A 22,138-nucleotide genomic window follows, 5' to 3' on the forward strand; every position below is an offset into this window, starting at 1 on the left:
TTTAGGTTATTACAGAGAAAGATGTTATGAACAATCTTCTGTATGTCTCTTGGTGTTCACGAGCATGCATTTCTGTTGAACATGTGCCAGATTGTAAAATCGCTGGCTCAGAGTATATCCCTTCAGCTTTAGTGGCTGATGCCAAACGACAAACAACAATTACAAGTATTTAAACTTGTACCAGCAGTGTGAGAAAAGGGTTTCCTAGCTAGGTCTTGGAATTTCTCTTGACCAACATTCTGGAGATTTTCTTCATGTCTCTGTAGTATTGGAACTCTTGTTCCTGATTCCCCTGTCTCCCTCCTTTCTGATTTAATTCTCATTTTATTAGCCTGCAGTAACTTTCTTAACTAACTGGGGGTCTATGGAAGTTAAAGATTTTGACCTACAAATGGAGACCCCCTTCTTGGAAGGTTGTGGCTATAGACTACTAGGTTGGAGTTCATTTTGCCTTGACATTTTGAAGGCAATTCCTCATTGTCTTCTAGCTTCTAGTCTTGAGGTTAAAGAGTTTTTAGATACTCTGTGCAAACCATTATATATATATAGGATGGATAAACAGCAAGGTCTTACTGTATAGCACAGAGAACTATATTCAATATCCTGTCATAAACCATAATGGAAAATAATTTAAAAAACCATATATATATATACTGAATCACTTTGCAAAAAGAAATGAGTTTTTAGATACTCTGATTCTAGGTCTTTTATATGTAACCTATTAGTTTTTCCTCTTTGGAGATTTTTAGGGTCTCACCCTTGTCCCTGGTATTTTGCAATTTCAATATGGTGTACCTTGCTGTGTGGCTTTTTCTTCTAACCACTGTATTAGGCTCTGGGCCGGACTTTTCACTGTGGAAAATCATATCCTTTCCTTCTGGGAAGTTTTCTTCACTTATTTCTTTGATACTTATCTCCTATATATTTTCCTTTTTCTTGAAATTATTATTATTCGGATATTGGCTCTCAAAATTACTTATCTAATCTTCTTAATTTTCTCTCTGATTTCCCACTGCCCCACTGCCTTTTTATCCTACTTTCTAAGTTATTTCATTTTTTTCTATTGAATTTATTATTACTGCTCTCTTGTTTTTGTTCTTTTTTTCTTTTCTGAAAAATTCCTTTTTAGGCTTCTTCTTGTTTCATGCACATGATATTCTTATTTCTCTGATGTTATTAATGATAGTTTTTAAGTTTTCTTCTGATTTCTGTACTGGCTTTGTCTCCACTGGGTTTCTTTTCTTCTGTTTGTTTCTTTTTATCACTGCTTTCCATGCTGGGGACCCTTGACAATTTCTGGTGATCCTCAGACAGACAATTATCTTTAGCAGTGGAACAGTGAAGCACTAACAGCTTGATTAGATGGAGTCTGTTGAAGAGATTTTGTGGAAAATCCTGGAAGCAGTTTTTGTTTCTTTTTAGACTCTTTACTATTTATTTTTATATTAACATACAGTAAAATGGATTTTTTGATGTACAATTCTATGAATTTTAACATATGTGTAGATTTCTGTAACTACCAACACCACAATCAAGATACAGAACAGTTGCATCAGCCTGAAGAAACCTCCTTCTGACTCCGTTTCTGTAACCACATCCTCTTCTCATGTCTAACCCCTTGGAGCTCACTAATGTATTCTCTGTCACTATGGTTTTTTTCTTTTCAACAGTCATATAAATGGAATAAGATAGTATGTAACCTTTTGAGGTTTACCTACTCATTTGTTGAAGGACATTTGAGTTGTTTCCAGATTTGGTGATTGACTACAAAGAAAACTGTTTTAACCATTTGTGTAAGGGTTTTGTATGAACATAAGTTTTCATTTCTCTAAGGTAAACACTTAGGAGTTGAGTTGTTAGAGTTGTTAAGAGTATGTTTAATTTTGTTAGAAAGTGCCAAACTATTTTCCAAAGTGGTTGTACCATTTAACATTTCCACCAGCAATGTATGAGAGGTTCATTTATTTCTTTTCCTCATCAGCACTTGGTACGGTCACTATTTTTTCATTTAGCCATCTAACAGGTGTGTAGCATATTTCATTGTGATCCTTTGTCATTTATTTGATTTGCAAATATTTTTCTCAGTCTGTAGTTTGTCTTTTTACTCACTTGTTTTTATTCATGTATTAAAATTGTATTTCATGTGGCCAGTCCCCTTATTTTTCTTCCTTTTTTTTCCCCCTTCTAAATCACAGGGAAGCCTGTGTATGTCAGCTGGGATCAAAACTCCCAAAAGGTGGGAACTGACAGTGTCTAACACAACGTTTGTGAATTTTGATCTCATTGACTGTGTGGCCATCAGGACCTGTTCAGGCTGTTCCCGAGGACAGGGTAAGTTGAGTAGATAAGATAGATAGTGAATAAGGCAAGTACTCATATAAATGTGATAAATAGTGGCAAAAGCCATTGTGATTCATTGTTTCTTTTAGTTATAGGATTGCATTAGTTGAAACTGCTGCTCAAATATCCTAAAAGAAGTTCTAGAGGAGGCCAGGTGCTCCCAGTGTGGCTCCTGCAGCTCCCCAGTCTTTCCCTATATGGTGCCTATCACACTCTATGACTATGGTGCCATGTCTCTGCTGGACTCTGAGCTTCATAAAGGCAGGAATCACATCTTTCTCTCTCTCTTTTATTGAAGTATAGTTGATTTACAGTTAGTTTCAGGTGTACAACATAGTGATTCAATAGTTTTATGGATTATACTCCATTTAAAGTTATTATGAAATATTGGCTATATTCCCTGGGCTCTACAATATATCCTTGTAGCTTATTTATTTTATACATAGTAGTTTGTCCCTCTTGAGCCACTCCCGCATCTTGCCCCAACCTAGCCACCAGTTTGTTCTCTATATCTGATCACATCTCTTTTGCTCAGAGTTTTATCATTAGTAACTAGTAGCCTGTTGCCCAGTAGGTTCATTGATTATATCAATGAATGGCACTGGATGGATAGACATATGGATATAAACTAACACACATGCAAGCTTTCCTGAAAGAGCCAGAGTTTCAGGTACTTTATGTTTGCAACAGCCCAAGACTTGTTGTATGCACCATAGGAATTCTTGTCCACTTGTTAACCACATCTCAGAGGCAGTGAGAAATACCTTGGAGAATTCATGGGCCAAGGTGAAAAGAAGCAGAAAGCAATCTAGTTGATTTGATCATTGTAAGCAGACAAATCAAGTGATTCAAGTAAATGTGCTCTTGTGGTTTGAATCACCAATTTAGATAATTGTTTGTTTTTTTAATTAAATGAATAATCAGCAAGTTTCCACTGTGCTTTTTTCTGTCCCCCCCATAGGCAGAGCCAAATATTGTTTTTATTTGGGTGGCATCTGAGTTTAAGATTGTAGAAATAATAATAAGAATAAAGAATGCCTTATAGCAATCACTTCAAATCATAATTCCTCAGTCATTTAATAGCTTCGCTGTTTCATATCATTCATAAGACACTGAAAAAAAGCACACTGCTCCTTATGAGCTCTAATCTCTTCCCACTGGATGGTCTTGGCAGAGCCATCTCTTTCATTTGTTTAAAAATTGTCTAGTCCAGGTTCTGTTTAAGGAACTGGGCAGTACAGAGACGAAAAACACATAGTTCTTGTCTTCCAACGTCTCTCCATCTAGGCACAAAAATAAATGTCTAAGCCAGTGATTGTAAGAGTGTGGTGAGTCCAGTACTAGAAGATTGAGCAAGGTCAGTGAGGGGAGCGAGGAAAGGGGTCAGGTAAGATTTCATCATAGAGTGCCTTGAGCAGGATTTAGAAAGGTGAAGAGAAGTTTGCAAGGAGGAATAGGCAGAGAAAAGTTTCTACGTATTAGAAACAGCATATGCAAAAAAATTCCAAAGAGCAAGTTATGGTTGGGGAATTGCAAAGAAATCCAATATAACTGAATTGTACAGCTGCTTGTGGTATTAGATGAACTACAGAAGCTGCCAGAGGTGGAATCGTGGCATCTTGAATGTGTGACAGTTCAGTACATGGACTCTACTGGGATGAGAATGAAGGCATTAGGGCCTCTCTTTGTATCAATATTTTATTTAAAAATTTTCCTTTTTTGGTATACTTTACAAGGTATATAATACAGTAATATGGTAGCATATATACTAAGAGATGTGTACTGAATTTTTAAATTTTAATGACAGGAAGGTGAGTATTAGAAGACCACTGCCATCATTTCTTCCTGGGCAACTGGACTGGCAGCAGAATGACAATGAATCACATGGAGGTGGTATGAGGGAAAGCCTGCTAAGAAGTGTAGCCCTAGAGCTAATATTTGAAAAATATATTACTGTTACTATTTACCCACGTGATTGATTGAATATTGCGTTTGAGGGTAAATGTTTAAAGTATAAATCTCATAAAAAGTGGGGTTAGGTTTGCTGTAGAAGAACTAGAGCAGAAAGATGGAGAGACTAACCCACAGCACTTAATAATTAGTCAATTAATGTTCTGTGTCATCATTTCCCACTAGACCACAATTCCTCACCCTTGGCACTATGGCATTTGGGGTTGGATACCTTTTTTTTTTTGGCTGCACAGAGCAGAAGGGGGGTCTTAGTTCCCGGACCAGGGATGGAACCTGCACCCCTTGCAGTGGAAGCACGGAGTCTTAACCACTGGACCACCAGGGAAGTCCCTGGATAACTTTTTGTTGTGGGGACTGCCCTGTGCATTATAGAATGTTTAGCCTCCTTGCCTCTACCCACCAGATGCTCGTACCACTGCCATCCACCCAGTTGTGACAGCCAAAAATGATTGCAAATGGTGCCAAATGTCCCCTGGAGGGCAAACCACCCCTGGTTGAGAATCATTGCCCTAGAATACAGGCTGCATGAGGGCAATTCCACTACTCTTCTTGTTTCCCTCTCTCTCCAGTATATAGCACAGAGCCTGGCATATAGTCAAAACCTAGGATTTTTTTTTCTTGAATAAATGAGTGGATTGTAAAACTGTATAAATATGCAATTTAAAATACTGAAAATATCCCAGTGACTTCAGTTGCCATTTGTGATCATATTCTTTGGTGTCATTGCATCACAGTCTTTCTTCCAATTTATAGGTGGATTTACTGTCAAGACCAACCAGTTGAAGTTTACAAACTCTCCAAACTTGGTAGCATTTCCATTTCCTCATGCAGCAATTTTGGAAGACTTGGATGGGTCTCTGTCTGGGAAAAATAGAAGTCACGTTCTTGCTTCTATGGAAACCCTTCCAGCTTCTTGTTTGGTCAAGGCCAGCTTCAGTCAGCTTGTCCATGGAAGTGTCTGTGAGGAAAATGTTCTCTTTCATCGTATGTCTATTGGTTTGTAAGTTGAATTAACTCTACATTTTGGCTTGTCAACGCACATGCATATATCATCCATGGTGTTGATATTTGTAGAAGCGAAATTGTTTTCCAGAATCTTTTGGAAGTATTTAGTTCTACAAAAGTGACGTGGGGATAATTTTGACAGCTGTCAGCTCATAAGTTAAGGTAGTTTTAGACTGATTCAAATGGCAGTTAACTTTCAATAACAATGAACCAGATCTCATAGCCCTTGACCTCTTATTGGCATTTTGAGCTAATAGCTTCCTCTTGAAAAGACTTGCAACCAACAGAGAATTTGAAATATATTTAAATTAAGAGGATTATTAAAAATTTCAGTAATGTCCATTCTCATTTATGTACACCTACTCCCCCTGAGCTCTTTTTAAGTGTTCAGTATGCTCCAGGGAAGCAATTGCTGATGCCTCCCTATTACTTGCAAAGTTGCTTCACCCCAGTTCATTTTCCTTGTTAATTTCATGAACTATTGGATTTGTACAATACATTTCCTATGAATATTGGAGCAAGGACTCCTTGGTCATGCTACTCAAACTACCATTAAGTCAGCAGCTGGGCTGTTTATAATGCATAATAGGATTGCTTCTGCCCTCTTTAATTTCCAGGTAAAGATTGCTGAGTGTCTAGGGTTCTATCTTTTACCTATTTCAAATGCATTATATACATTTAGCCACACTTCTTTCCTTTTGTTTTGTGTCCTAACTGCATGAATATTAAGTCAAGTTCTTCAGCCAGATCATGCTGGCATCTTATTTAAACAGGTAAACTCCAGAGAGTGAGCCTATATGGTCAGGATCGCACTAAGTCTTCATTCTGAACACATATGGCATTAGTATCTTGACGTTCTGTTTTAGACACCTTAGTAATATAATATCCTGCTAGCATTGGATCATCTGAAAATGCTCCACTTTTGCTTTCCAAACTGTTTATTATTCTATCTAATGTTAATGGACCCAATTCCAGCGAGTAAAATAACAATGTGGAGGGATATATTTTCATTTCTACTCATTTTGATTATGCAGAGCATGCCTTTTCTTTTCATTCTTAGGAATGCATCCTGATTTTTATCATTTTGGTGATTTTAACAAAGATGTTTTAAATGAGCATTTTGAGCTTTATTAAAGTTAGCGATTTATTTCTTATATGCGTTTTTTCCAAATGAGGAAAATTAAAATAGATTTATGTAGTTAAAAAGAACATTCTGTGCTTGCATGATATTGATTTCTCTGTGTTGTTGATGTTCCTTTTTTATGCCTTACTTGGAGACCTACTGGGAGACTGTGTCTTAGAGAGGCATTTAGTGGCATTAGAAGGCTCTGCAGGTGTAATCCTTCTGAACATCTGCTCTTGGAGATCTTTAGGACAGGATAATTAGGTGCTTACCTAGGCAGCAGGTCATGATCCCAGCCCTCAGAGACTGACAAGGTCAAAAAGATAATAATCCTGATACTGTATTCTAAGTAGATTTAAAAGACTCCTACTAGGGTGAAAAACTTGCCTTGGTTTGTTTGTCATTTTCTTGGTTTTAAAATAGAAAACCTCATGTCCCAGAAACCCCTTCAGTCTTGAGAAAACCAGGATGGTTGGTCACCCTACTCCCTAGGCTTCTATTTAAACATTTTCAGGTTGATTCACAGGTCTGCAGACAAGTGCTCAATGACCCCAAATTTACCCCAGGGGAGTCTTAGCACACCCCCAATTATGAGTCTCTTAGCCTTCATGTCCTCATCTCTAGGGTAAGGTGGTTGGGTTAGATTATCTTGAAGGCCTTGTTAGTCAGAGTGCATCAGTGTGACCTAGGATTAGACTTGGGAATCTCAGACTCACTGCAGACGTTCTGAGTCAGGACCCACAGGGGATTTATATTCAAGTTTTAGAAGCACTACCCTAAGGTCTTTCTAACTTGAGCTTTCCAGGATTCTATCCTCAGCTATTTGTGTTCAGTGACTTGATCTCTGTCCCAGAGCATTATAACCTCATTAGGAACATGTCAGAGCTAATGAGCAATTTGAATTCTGCGTAGATACAAACTTTGCTGCATTTCATGGAGAAAGGATTAATTTGTTGTGCTATTTGCCTTGGAGCACGCACCCTAAGAGTTGATTTACAAAGCTCTCACGGTCCCCATCTTTTGGGGTTGCATGTTGATGGAGATCTGATGTGGCACAAGGACCCTGCCCTCTTCCCTTTCAACTCTTAGCCTCCTCCTGCCTCCCTCAGCCCAGGTCCCCAGAGGGCAAGGCGTGAGGGCTGCACAGCTGTTTAATGGGACACCTCTGCCCCCTAACCAGCAACCGAGTGCTTGGAGTGTGACCTCTTCCTTGGAGGCCCCTTCTGGTTCATGTTCACTATAAGTTCCTTGTTTGACATTGGTGACCTCCTCTCACTACCTTTTCCAAGAGTGATGGGTGCTTACATTGTGGCATTTCCGGTTTTGTACCTTCCTGGTAATAATGTTTAATATTTAGGTGAAGGAAAGATTCCCACCCTCTACAAGGCAGAGTCTAGTTTCTGTTTTGTTAAAATGATGACACGCTTGGTTTGGGTGAGTTCTCTCTCACTTGCCAGTTCTAAAAACGTGCTTTCTTTAGGGGCCATAGGTACTCAGTATAGCGTTCCTTTCCTGGCTTCCAATCTCATTCTCCCAATCCCATCCTTCCTGATAAGACTGGAAAGCATTAGCCCTGTCAGTGTAAGTCAGGACCTCATTTCAGAAAAATGTCAGGAACGTTTCCTATAGAGTCCTCATAATGGCAACATGCCTCACATAGTTCCTGGATTTACTGATCCCACATTTCTTATGTATAGAGATAAATTACCTGGAACAAGGATCATCTCACCAGTGGATTTCTGTGTGCTCCTTCTAGACCTCCTTTGTAAGTTCTTCTCCCTGCCCCTTAAATGCTAGTGTTCCTTAGGGTTCTGTGAGAAGCTTTCCTCTCATGTCATGCTCTTCCCAAGTGATCTGGATTATTCCACAGCCTCAGTTAACAGTCACTGTTGATTCTAGATTTTTTTCCTCCAGTCTACATTGCTTTATTGAATTCCAGATCCATTTATCCAACTGCCCTTAGAATCTGCCCTGCCCAGTATTGAAGTCATTCGCCACAGGTGGCTACTGAGTATATGAAATGTGGCTTGCCCAAATGGAGATGTGCCATAAGTTTAAACTATACACCTTATTTCTAAGACTTCGTATGAAAAAAAAAGAATGTAAGAGAGCTCAACAATTTGTTTATATTGCTTACGTTGAAATGATAAGTTTTGAATATATTGGGTTAAATATATTATTAAAATTAATTTCACCTGTTTCTTTTAAATTTTTTCAATGTGGCTACAATAAAATTTAAGATTCTATCTGTGGCCTGCATTTATGGCTTGTATTATATTTCCACTGAAAGCTACTGAAAGCTATGCTTTCAGTATTTCCACTAGAGTATTCAATAGCCATCTCAGACTCAACTTGTCAAAACTGAACTTATGGTCTTTATTCCTTGGACCTATTCCTCCCTCGGTGTTCAGAATCTCTGGGTGTTCAGACAAATGATTCAGTTATCTAACCAGAGATGGGAGTCATCCTTGACTCATCTTCTTACTTATTCCTCACAGAAATCACCTACCAAGTCCAGCCCATTTTATCTCCTAAAAAATCTCTCCTGAGTTTTTCTACTTCTCTCCTTCCCAGCTACTCTAGTCCAGATTGACACTGCCTCCCACCTGTATAACCACAACAGCTTCTTAGCATGCCACCTTGCTGTGATGCCATTCTTAAACTTTTTGAGGCTTTGTAGATCGGATCTGGTCTTGCCATCCATGCATTTCTTTGTAGAAACTCTGTCAAGGTTTCCCAGTGCCTCCCGATGAAAGCCTGCCATTTGTAATGTCTTGTGGGCACTTCATGACCTGCTCCTGTTTGTACTTCTAGCATCATTTCTCAGTGCTCTGCCCTCCCTTCCCTGCATTTTATGCCTCAGCCATACTCAACTTCTTTGTGCTTTTCAGCCCATAAGGCTCAGCTTCCACGAACTCAGCATGAAGGTGGTTTTCTCTGGTAAGCTTCCCCAAGCTTTCTGTGCAGCTTTTATATCCCTGCTGTGTGCTGGCTCTCTGTACTTGCTCTAACCAATACTCATAGCTCCTACACAGCTTGATAAATTGCCCCTCCTTCCTCATACATGGTAAGTAGGGCAAGGATAGGGTTTTCTGTTTGTATTATGGTGCCCAGTACCATGTTGAACATATAGTGACTCAATAAAATTAGTATTGAATACATGAATATCATTTAAGAAATTGTGGACTCCCCCAAATCTTCCTGTAGTGTCCTTATTGTCCATTTGTCTCTTAGGACATATTTATGAGGAGTCCACAGCCCTTACCTTTTCTTTAGAAGATCCAGGAGGAAAATACTATCCTCAGTCTTTGTTTCTAAAATTCCTAGAAACATCAAATACTTAAGAATATCCTTTCATAATGTCTCTGGGCTTTTGCTTGCGTGGGGCTGTCAGTTGATCAGATGATTTATTTATTTATTTTTTGTTTTTTGTTTTTGTTTTTGGAGGTATGTGGGCCTCTCACTGCTGTGGCCTCTCCCATTGTGGAGCACAGGCTCCAGACGCACAGGCCAAGCAGCCACGGCTCACGGGCCCAGCTGCTCCGCGGCACGTGGGGTCCTCCCGGACCGGGGCACAAACCCGCGTCCCCTGCATTGGCAGGCAGACTCTCAACCACTGCGCCACCAGGGAAGCCCCCCAGATGATTTATTTTAACAGCTGATTTCTTCTCCACTCTGCCCCTACCCCACCCACCGAATCAGCAGTTTGCGTACATTTGCAATTGTTTTCTTTTCCTGGTGGTATAGATGCATAGAATTGTGATGGGGAGAATGAGAATGAACTTTCACAATGACCGTCTGGGAATTATTTGTTTTTCGGTTTAGAGCACTCTAAAACTCCTTCAGTTGACATAGATTTATTCAAATATCAGCAAATCAAGCCTTGATCTGTTTTCCAATTATGTACTGAATTGAATGTGGGGGAAATTCGAAGAGTTTACAAGATGTTGTAGGTTGGCCAACCAGTCCTTCTGAGGAAGTACATAAAAGAAAGTCAAGATATATGCATGTGTTTGAAATTATTTTTTAAAGGCTGAAGAATAGAGAGGTAATTAAGAATCATTTGTGGGCATAAATCATAGCCCACCCTCCCTCCGCCACTTCCTAGGTATGTTCCTGGACAAGTTACTTCGCCTCTTTCTGCTTCAGTTCTCCTATCAGTAAAATGAGCCAAATGGTACTTAACTCACAGGGTCGTTGTCTGGCATGTAGTAAGCACTCAGTAAATGTTGTCTTTCAAAAGTCTCTACATTTATGAATGGTCTGATGAACCTAGGGGCAGGACAGGAATAAAGACGCAGACGTAGAGAATGGACTTGAGGACACGGGAAGGGGGAAGGGTAAGCTGAGACGAAGTGAGAGAGTAGCATTGACATATATACACGACCAAATGTAAAATAGATAGCTAGTGGGAAGCAGCTGCATAGCACAGGGAGATCAGCTCGGTGCTTTGTGACCACCCAGAGGGGTGGGAGGGAGACTCAAGAGGGAGGAGATATGGCGATATATATATATACATATAGCTGATTCACTTTGTTATACAGCAGAAACTAACACAACATTGTAAAGCAACTATACTCCAATAAAGAAGTTTTAAAAAAAAGTCTCTACATCTATGATTGACAAAACAACATATAAACTTACTACTAATAGAATAAAATATTATAGATGATTACGTTTCTGAGAAGCAAATGCCTGGCAAGGGAATTAAGTTTGCTCCAATGAAACTTAATCCAATTCTTGAAAACTAGGGAACACTTTCCAATAGCCACATGACATTGCACTTATCCAACGAAATATCCCAGAAAGTCGTGGAATCTGGAGTCTTTCAGGACACAGTTTATGATTCATTGTGCCCCAAATCTTCTGTTTCTTTCTTCCTATTTCTCCTAGAAAAGAAAAGGTTAATGTTGCTGTTGACCACCTTGATTCTTAGATCCTGCTTGATATCCTTCCCTGCAGTGCTTGTGCTCAGTGTTTACCTATGGAACTGCTCTTAATGTGTCAGTGTTCAGAGTACAAGGCACCCCCTGACTCTATGAATGCAAAAGTAAAGAAGAGTTGAAATGGAAATTGTGGCCTAGCTTTTCCTTTAATAATCGCCTAACGCTCCTTCCTAGGGATAAATAGGCATAGCATCACTAATGGTATCTTTTCAGTTCTCAAAAAAAACACATGTGAGACAGGAAAATTCCAAGAAGTTTTATCCGCTCTCGGCAGCAAAGGTTACAGCAGTAAAATAGAAAAAGATCTAAACATCGAAATGGAGCCCAAACTGAGGAATATCATCAACAATACTCCATGGTTATTAAATTTCATGAATAATAAACGGGTCCAGGGGTGTGCTGGTGTTTCACAACTAGCTTTCTAGAATAAAGACCCTGATTTGTAGCATTTGCTTAATTCCGTGGTGAAAATACTCTCACACCATCTGTCCTGATATCACTGAATACGGAGTTGGGAAGAGGAGCTGATGGTGAGCTCATGAGGAGGAGTCTGTCAGCCCCACCAGCACCAGGTGTGCATATATATAAAAGAGAAGGTAGGCTTTATAGTCTAACTCCCTACTAGATGCATAAAATTGTTTTTCAATATTCCTGACACGTAGTTGTCTACCTTGGAGTTGTGTAGCTCCAAGGGTGGTGTTTTCATGTTCTGAGATAGCCATTCCAGCTGCATTCCACAGATCAAGAAAGAGATGCAATAGTATGTGAAGGATAGACAGATAGACAATAGACATCTATTGCTTCTCTTCAAGGATTAAGGTATAATAAGCAAGAATTATTATCCCAAGTGTGTCGCAAAAACTTTAGACACTACCTTTGGGGAGGTGCTAGGTTGATTTCGGGACTTTTCTACAATCAATTATCATTGCTTTAGCTAACTCTGAAAAAAGATAAACAGAAATATATATCTGCAAAGTCATGGAGAAGTGATGTGGGGTGTACCTGCCAGAAACGCAAGGATTCATACGGCTTGCCTCTCTGCCTATCATTTCTACTTTTTATGTGAATTTAAGAATTGTTAAAAGTTTGGAAGAAAGACTGAAGGTTAGGGTTTCTTTTCTCTTAGGTTTCTTACTCAGAAGGAGAAATATTTGTTTCTCAATCAATAAGGGTAGTATATACAGGAAACCCCTTACTGATACATGTCAGTTATCACTGGGTGATGGCAGATCAGCAGATAGAATAGTGGTTCTCGGACAGGACTTTTTTCATTAAAAAAATTCTGTTTATTATTATTGCTCACCAGTGGGGAGGTGCAGTTTATTTACACCAGTAGCCATAGGGACAAGGGGAATACACAGTTAGCAGCCTGTATAGGATGGGCTACATATGCAAAAATAAGACTGTTCAAAATGAAGGACAGAGGTGAGCTTCTGACAGGGACTTCTTATGAGCCCAGTGTTTTTCTTTTTTTTTTTTTTTTCTCTTTGCGGTACATGGGCTTCTCACTGTTGTGGCCTCTCCCGTTGCGGAGCACAGGCTCCGGACGCGCAGGCTCAGTGGCCATGGCTCACGGGCCCAGCCTCTCCGCGGCATGTGGGATCTTCCCAGACCAGGGCACAAACCCGTGTCCCCTGCATCGGCAGGCGGACTCTCAACCACTGCGCCACCAGGGAAGCCCAGCCCCGTTGCTCAAGAAAAGTCATGCCACAAAAATTTGTCGGCTGTGCTCAACATATTGAGTTTTGTCCTCTTTGTGCAGTAAAAGATGAGAGTAACAGCAGCAAGCATGAATATCCAGGCAATGCTGACAGTACCATTTGGGGCTAGTTTTTATGGTGTGTCTGGCTTAGGAGATGTGTAATTATAAAGGGTTTATTTCACAAATGCTCCGAATTTAGAGCATTTAGAGCTCAGTGCAGTGTTTGTCTTAATACACAGAGATATGGACCCTCAGGAGAAGTAAGCTAATGGTAAACACAAACCAGGGGGTTAATGTTTGTTCTCACTGGTATTGTTGATTGCCTAACAATCAACAATGTGGGCAGTATACACTCAACAGTTCTGCACAGTGTCTGGGCACTAAATTACATAACTGTTGATGCAACTAGTATTGTAAATTGGTACTTAGGTTGGGAAGTTTTATCAAGTGATCCTGCTATATTTCTAAAGGAAAATGTCCCTTAATTAAAAACAGGCTTGGTGATTAAAAAAAAATTAAGCTACCTCATAGAAAAGGAAAGGCTTGTAGTCCTCTTGTCTTTTTGATTGTATACAGGAGCCATTGCTGACTCAGAGGTAAGGGTTAACATTTCAAATGGACTGGTTGCCTCCTGATTTCTTGCACATAACGCCATGAGAAGTTCAGGGAGAGACTTCTTCCCCTAGTAATGAAGCTTTCTGCTGCTAATGGCCCATGCAGACTCCCTTGGCTTCATCAAATTAGAAATACTTGTGTGCTCCTTTGCTTAATTAACAGTAAAGAGAGGGAGATTGGTGGCTATTTAGGGCAAGCAAAAATTGTAGTAATTATGGTTGGTAAATTCTCTTCATGGTATTCTTCTACTCTTGATGTTCTTTGGGTACTTTTCAGAAGAGCTCACCACTGTCACTGCTGGCATTTGGCCTAGAAGGATGGGAGCTGATTTGACCTAGAATTTTTGGCCCTTGGGGTGATGGTCAACAAAAGGCCTCTTGCCTACTGGGAGATGGGTCTTTCACGTTTTGATTTGCTTTTCAGAATGCACAATATGATCTTTTCCACTACCGACTGTGATAAAGGAATATTTGATAACCTCCTCCTCTACCTGTATTTCCCTAAAGAAAGCTCATGCTGCCCTTGAGTGCCTGTGAAATTGCATCCCACATGAACCTTGGTCAAGATGGATGGGGCGGCTTGGTAGGGCCGGGCAGTGAATTAGGAAAAGGTAGAGGAGAGGATGGTTTAGGATCACAGTGCACTATGGTTGGGTCTCTGGTTGACCAAGGGGTTAGCATCAGATTACTGGATACTGTTGGAAGAAGGGCATCAAAAAGAAGGTGCAAAAGTCCCAAAGATGAATAGAACTGAATTAATGTTAGCATTTAGTGGTTTTACATATTTGAAAACAGGGTCATGTTTATAGGGGCCTTCTGAAACCTGGGAGTATGGCCTGAAAAATGGCTCCTTCAGTAGGTGAAATTACAATCTATAGAAACAGAATCAGGAGAAATTAGATCTTAAAACTGACTTATAAATGTGATGCTGATAGAAATCTGAGAAATAATTAAGTCTAGTCCAAGTGACCAGGGGGAATTCTTGGGGCCACATTGCTGGAATGAAGAAGAATTTCTGGAAATATGCATTATCTCTTAAGAAAAGAGTGATAAAATATAGGCTGGTCAGGCAAAGTAAGTGACAAAATACAGGTTGGAGTAATTAGATGTGAACAGATGGATACATTTGAACAAATAGAATTCTTTTGGTCTATAGTTAAAAAAAAAACCCCAAAACCCTAATATAAAAGTGGTTTAATTGAGAACACTCAACTAGGATAGAAGAAATCTAAGTTCATAAGGAAATCTTAGCATTTTCCTAAACCAGGGTCCACTGTTAGTGCAGATTGCTTGTATATGTCCAGGAGAGGTTTTCTGACCACTAAACTTAAGTGTATAAGTCCTTTTGGTGAATATCTTATTGATAATGGGGTTGACTGTATCAGGATCTGATAACTTATGATATCCTTCGATGAGTAAGTTTACAAGAAATCTCCTGACACTCATATGGCTTTCTGGGTAGACTTCCCTGGGACCAAACATCACCAAGTAGCCAGTTAGAGTGTTCTAGTCCATTCAACACTCATTTATTCATTCAGCAAACATTTGTTGAATACCCACTATGTGAAAGGCAGTTTTATTTCTCACTGCGAATTATTAAATGGAAATTCTGATTTATCAGTGAGTCTTTGTTGGAATTCAGTCTTGGGATTCATTTTCCAGAGCCCATATGTCTCTGTGAAAGCTGAAGGGCTGCTCTTTCAGAGCCTGAAGTTCTCGGAATCATTTTCTGGACTGTGGGGTATCCCACCTGATGTATTGACCTCGCTGCAGCTAACTCATTTGCCTCTTTGGTATTTCAACTTATCTCTTCTTATCACATTTGTTTTACATTTATTTCCCAGTAACCTGTCTTCACTTAGTAAATATATTAGTTGGGCCAAATTGTGCTGGCTGATCTCCTGGGACCCCAGGACTCATGGTTTCTGTCAGGGTAAGAGAAAGCCATAGTGATTGAGGAGAAAGGGCTAGAAAATACAAGGGAGAAAATTAAGCTTTCTCAAGCTTGTCTAAAATTAAAATTTACAAATAAATTTCATAAATGGAGGAGGAATTTGAATATGTGAACTCCCCAAAGCTGGAAGAAGGAACAAGATAAACTATGGAGGGAATTTCCACAGTAGATTGGATGTTAGAACGGATGACCTTCATATCCACTCTGATTCTAAGAATGTGAGTCCAGGATTTACTTAAGTTCTGATTTAAATCTTGATATACATGCAAAAAAAGTCCTCCATAACCCAGGCCCAAAGAGAGGAAGAAGCCCCCCCACCCCAAGATTTCTAAAGGTTTGGTGAATGCTATATAGGGACATCTGGGAAAGAGTAGTTCTTTTATTCCAAATGCCCTGAGCATTCTTTTTTTTTGGGGGGGGGGGCTCTCACTGTTATGGCCTCTCCCGTTGCGGAGCACAGGCTCCGGACGCACAGGCCCAGCGGCCATGGCTCATGGGGCCAGCCGCTTCGTGGCGTGTGGGATCTTCCCGGACCTGGGCACGAACCCTGCATCGGCAGGCGGACTCTCAACCACTGCGTCACAAGGGAAGCCCCTTGAGTGTGTTTTTCAATGACCAAATATCCTGGATAAACTCTAGACAGTAAAATAAGTAGAGTGGCAAACCAGGCACATCTGAGGTTCTTTCTTAAATGAGCTACAGGTAGACTTATTGGGCTTAGTGATGGTTACTGAGTACTTCACATAGATTATCACTTTAAGTTTCACAGTTGCTGTAGGAGATACATACTGTTGTTGTCTCCATTAAAATGAAAAAGGAAATTAAAGCTTAAACAGGGTCAGTGAGTCCCCCAAATTCATATACCTAGTGCACGCAAATATAGACTTCCAACTTACACCCATTTGACAATGGTGCCCAAGCATTTAACACTAAAACCAGTCTCTCTATAATATGCCACTAGATTGTAAATTGGCTTTCCATGTGCTCACATCACCCCTCACTTTGAAAACCCAACATCCTCCTTTGTCTCATTTCCGTTTACTTTGAGAATTTAATTATCTGCCTGTAGCAACATGCCACAGTTAAAGATTCTCATCAAAACTAAACCAGAGGGGGAAGGACGGTCATAATGGGTGTTGATTTTCTTTAGCTTTTGCTTTATTTTTTTTTCTGTCCACTTTTTCTTTTAGGGTCTAAGCAGGTAGCAAAATCTATTTATCTTCTAGTGAAGTCTTACAAATCACGTTCTGGAATGGGCTGCATAGAATACTTTGTAGAAATTAAAAACTTTCTAGCTCTACCTGTAATGTTCACATGCTACTTTTACCATACTCTGTCTCAGTTTCCTCACTTGGTTAAATGCTGTTCTTCTAGAAACCCTTTCTGTACATTGGGAAGTTGGCATCGCTTTTGGGAAGAGCTCCTACATGCAGGCTTTGTTTGTATAACAAACATGATTTGAGTGCCCATAATGTGCAGGGCCCAGTACCAAGGGGCAGGATACCAAAAAAGGGAAAATGTCTCTAGCTTCAGGATGTCACATTCCTTGTTAACAAGCAAGAACGCAAACCCACCGGCACTGAGTGAGCCCTGGGCATCGTATAAGCCCACAGGAGAGGACTAAGGGCCCTCTTCATTCTGGGGAAGCTTACTGAGGCTGTTCCTGCTGGGCCGTTGGAGGTAGGCTCTGAGGTTCTGGGCTTCAGCCACTGCTCCCCAGAGGGATAACTAGTGACTGTGAAATACGCGTTCTGCTGCTGATAAACCCGGGCTATGGCAATATTCTGACCTTGGACATTTCTTTGTTAAAATAATAGTATATAGTCCTGGCCTATATGAACTCATTAAGATGGCACTGATGAGTGGCCTAAGATCTGAGTGTTACAGGTCAGTGTGATGCACAAATGGTCCAGTGACACCTTCCCACTGGGCTTTTTGACACACACCATGACCGCTAAAACCTCTATAGACACTGGGACGAGAGACGTACATGGAGAAAATAGATGAATTATAGCTGATGGGAGAGGAGTGCCTTAGATCCAGGCTGGACAAAAAACTTACCACCCACTTTTTTTCTTTTTAAATCACTCTAGAGCCAATGCCCCAAAAGTTTCTTATGATTTAACCATAACGGACAGCAGAAATAGGACAACCACTGTCAGTTATGTGCATGACACACTGTCTAACCCTTATGGCTGGATGGCGCTGCTCTTGGATCAAGAGACCTACTCACTGCAATTTGAGAGCCCTTGGACCAACAGCTCTCTGCAGGTAACCCCCAGCATCCACTTGATGGTAGATTCCATTCCCCAGGGGTTCCCGTCTTTCCTTCTGTGATGCCATAGTTTGCAGGTATTAGCATCTTCTGGTGCTGATCAAGAAAACTACAGCAGCATTTTGACCAGATGAATGTAACCTGAATTTGAGGTATGATTGTCTTTTATCTTAAACTTGAAAAATTTAGAATCCCTTTAAACCTCACCTTGAACACAGAATGGTTCTGCCTGAAATTTTAACTTTATTAATACAATGAAAAACAGCTTCTAAGCATCCTATAGAATTGCAGTCTTATATATTATGGGTTAAGAACCAACTTACCCCAGGGTAGTGTTTGTAGCCGAGAGAAAATAGCTTCACAAGGCATTTTTTTTACATTGCACACTGCCACCTTGTGGTCAAAGATTAACTTGCACCTGAAAACGAAAGGCACTAGCCTTTCATTTGGATTGGGTTGAAGGAGTCAGATGGTTAGGGGGAGGGAAGGTAGGAAAAACCATAAGGAAAATAGGTGTATTTTCTGAAGAAAATCAATCCAGTGGATTTCCTCAAGCTTCTTGTATTTCTTTTAACACTTTTCTTTCTTCTCGTCTCATCACACACATTCTCCCTAAACGTCATAAGAGCAGGTCTTAGGGATCTGGAAGCAGGTGTGCCATAGATCTGAAGAATTCAAAGCAGAATCTATTTGATCCCCTCACCACGCATGGCTCTCAGGAAGAATGTACACCTCTCTCCCCTTCCGCTGAGGTTCCCATGAGAACATTCTGGGAAGGTGAAGGCAGTAGAATGGTGACTCTGGAGGTGGACACCTGGGTCTCTGTCCCAGATCAGCACTCTCCTGCTTTGTGATGTAGGGAGAGTTACTGAACCTCCACCTGCCTCAGTGTGTTCGTCTATAAAATGGAGGCAATACTAGTAAGAATCCCCAGAGTCTTTCAAGGGTTGGATGCCTTGATATGAATGATACCTGAGCCAATGCTCAAGCGTGTTAGCTGTTACTGTTATAAAGGGATGGCACTTCTATCATTGCCTGCCTGTTTGAGTCTTGGGGAAAACTGGACAGGAATTCTGCATGTGTCTCTGTCTCTTCTTGCTGTTTGACCTGGGATAAGTTACTTCGCTTGTCTGAACTTTGGTTTTCTCCTCTGTTAATTGAGATTGTTAAACAAGAAGAACCTTACAGGTTTCAGTCCTCACACTGTATGATTTTGTAGCTTTAGTTATGAATTTATGATGGAGTAGATTTAAGTAAGCCCATTTCCCACAAGAAAAGTAGCTGGTGTGAACAGTCCTGTTTCTAAACCACTCCATCTGAGTCCTTTGTAACTCTTTTTCTGGGAAGAGTCTTCCTCACTCAATGAGCACTTTTGTACTTTTCTCTCACTTCAAGTACTCAGCGACATTTGAGAACTTTGCTCCTGGGAATTACCTGCTGCTGGTACACACAGACCTGTGGCCTTACCCTGACATCCTCATAAGGTGCGGGAGTCAAGTGGGGCGGTCCCTTCCGTCTCTTCCATCACCTGGTCGGGACCAAGGCTGTGACTGGTTCTTCCACAGCCAGTTGAGACAACTCACCTATCTGGGTAAGTATAACTGGATGAGCATGTTGAGCACATAGTCAGAAACCACTGTTCCCTTTGGAATACCAAACATTGGTGCTATGAAGTGATGAGGAGCTGAAAGAGACCGCTGTGTGTTATGGTTAAGTGGTTGGGCTCTGAATAAGACTGCCTGCATTTGAATCCCAGCTCTAGCACCTACTAGCTATGGGACATCGTGCAGGTATTCTTTCTAAGCCTCAGCCTCCTCATCTGTAAAATGGGATAATAAAAGGACGTATCTAAAGGATAGGAAATTAAATCAAGGATAACATGTAAAATTCTTTAGCAGAGGGTCTAACCCAGAGCAAGTGCTTAATAAACTTTAACTGCTATTCATATTTTTCATTCATGTTAAGGCCATGTTGTATTTGTAGAAAAGTCAACTGCACGTAAAGACAGCATGGCTGGTTGTGATCACAGATACAAGGAACAGCAAAGGCACAGAGAGGCAGGATGAAGAGTGTAGTCAATGTGGAAGGTGAGAAGCCTTGGAAGGAAATCTGAGGTCAGGAAAATGAGATGCATGGAAAGCTATCTGAGGGCTGGGGCATGGGCTATCTTGTCTTGTGTCAGAGGCAGCATCAGGGTGAAGGGTCCAGGAGCCTCATTTTATAGAACCAGAAACCCTACAGTGATTGCAGAGTAACAGAGGCCAAAAGGATTTCCTTACCTTCTTATTGTGCATGTTTCACGGGAGTCCAATGTGTGGGTCAGGGCCATAGATTTCTTTTGACTTCCTGGAGCTCATCTCATATTTCTTTTCCATATTATTTCAGCATTGATCACTCTGAGTACATAGTGTCCACTTATACCAACCTTAGCTCAGTGTGGTCTCTGAGAAGGAGAATCTGACAAAATGAGTCTCTAGAAGGACAATTTTGTTATGAATTGGTCTTAATAGATCCTGGTCGAAATCAGGGCCATATCAAGCATGGCAAGTCCCAGTCTCTGCCACAAGCCAGACTTGGCCCTAAGGGTTTAGGGAGCTGGTAGGCATCCTGAGTTCTTTGTCCCTCTCACTTCTGCCTAGCCATTTGTCAACTGGGTCTGATTACACTTGAGCCCCAGGGCGATTACATTTTAATAGCACCAGAGAGGAGAGGATGGTGCTTCCCGGGTTTTTAAAAAGTCTTGGCCGAATGGATTGCTCTATATTTTATTTGCACTGAATTGTACCATTCAAATTTTATTTCTGATTTGATTCATCCATAAATATAACCTAAAACTATAAAAAATCAGGATGGACAGAGATCCCTGAGACTGTTTTACCACTAAAGTCAAATACAGCCATTAAGTAAGAGCAAATAGTTGCCATTAACTTTAACTATGGCTATTCATTTGATGTATATTCTGAAACAAAATTTTAATTTCAAACTGCTCTTGTTTTATTAGTTAGCATGCTTCTGAGGAGCCTGTCTTGTCCATTGATCAGATTTGTTCATGAACTGTAAACTAATTTGAACAGTCACATAAACCAAGCATGATAAAGGAACATTTGTGGCACAAAGAAAACAAAATCAAGTCATGCAGCTAAAGATTTTCTTCCCCCCATTATTTATTGAATTAACAGCAAGTTATAGTATTATACTATATTTACACATATGGTATAAATGCATATCTGTATAAGTATATATATATATATTTTATGTAGATGTGCATCTGTATTATATATGTACATATATAGGACTTAGATGAATATTTCAGTATAAACCATTTTTATTAGGCAGATGCCTTTTATTAATTAAAGAGTCTTTGTATCAGAATACCTTGGTATCTCCACTTTTGAATAATATTAGTTGGACAAGGAACAGGAAGTCACAGAGGGTTGCTGGAATGTTTAGTAAAGTTGGATACCCTGACTCCTTGGAGAGGATTCCTAGTCCTCCAAGTAGCAGCTTTCATGGTCATCTGTGCTTCCGCCATCCTCTGTCTGAATGGAGTAGGTAGGTGGCGAGAGCCAGGCCTGTTCCCATTCCTGGGCTGGCACAGTGAGGACTTGAGGTTTCTGGAGGAACCGAGGCTCGCACTGGTCTTCCATGGTGGTGTCCCACGCAGCTACATTGGGTTGTGTGGATTGGGTATGATTTTGGATGTCTTCTGTGTAAAGTCTGCACCGCCACTAGGCAGCTGATGAGGAGGCTGCCATGGTGTCCGTAGACCAACAGCCCAACGGCAGTGAGGTAGCTGTGGCTGACCCCTCAAAAAGGCTCCAAGCAGGAGAGTTCCAGTTACATGTTGATTAGTTTGTTCCTTTCACTTAATTGTTTTCTTTGGACCGTGGGGCTTTATAGGTCTCTGTGATTGGGATAATTTACATAAAATACATTTCATCCAAGAAGAGAAGCCCTCACAGTCTATGTGGACATATTCCTGGAATGAAAAAAAAAAACAACAAAAAACCCAGGAGGGGTTTGTGTATACAGAAGGTTCATTTTATTATAGGGAAACTGCTTGACCCTCCTCCAGGTCCACCGAGTTTCCTGTCAGGTTTTGGGGGGTGGGCATGGTTGGGGGGACACTGCTTCTTTCCCTGCTGGCCTTCCATCTGGAGTCCTGCTCCACTGACAGTTGGCTGGCTTTCACTCATTCCTTGACCACT

The 22,138-nt window shown here is 40.6% G+C and overlaps 1 protein-coding gene across 1 annotated transcript in view; it reads left to right on the forward strand.

Moving 5' to 3' along the window:
- PKHD1 (PKHD1 ciliary IPT domain containing fibrocystin/polyductin) overlaps positions 1-22,138 on the forward strand; it is a 426,879-nt gene that overhangs the window by 204,380 nt on the left and 200,361 nt on the right. The window contains exons 46-49 of the mRNA XM_060110064.1: positions 2,196-2,331; positions 5,065-5,311; positions 17,749-17,926; positions 19,326-19,521. Coding sequence (XP_059966047.1) covers positions 2,196-2,331; positions 5,065-5,311; positions 17,749-17,926; positions 19,326-19,521 — 757 coding nt within the window. The remainder of the gene's footprint in view (positions 1-2,195; positions 2,332-5,064; positions 5,312-17,748; positions 17,927-19,325; positions 19,522-22,138) is intronic.

This window comes from Mesoplodon densirostris, chromosome 10 (genome assembly GCF_025265405.1).
Source record: "Mesoplodon densirostris isolate mMesDen1 chromosome 10, mMesDen1 primary haplotype, whole genome shotgun sequence".
Classification (NCBI taxonomy): domain Eukaryota; kingdom Metazoa; phylum Chordata; class Mammalia; order Artiodactyla; family Ziphiidae; genus Mesoplodon; species Mesoplodon densirostris.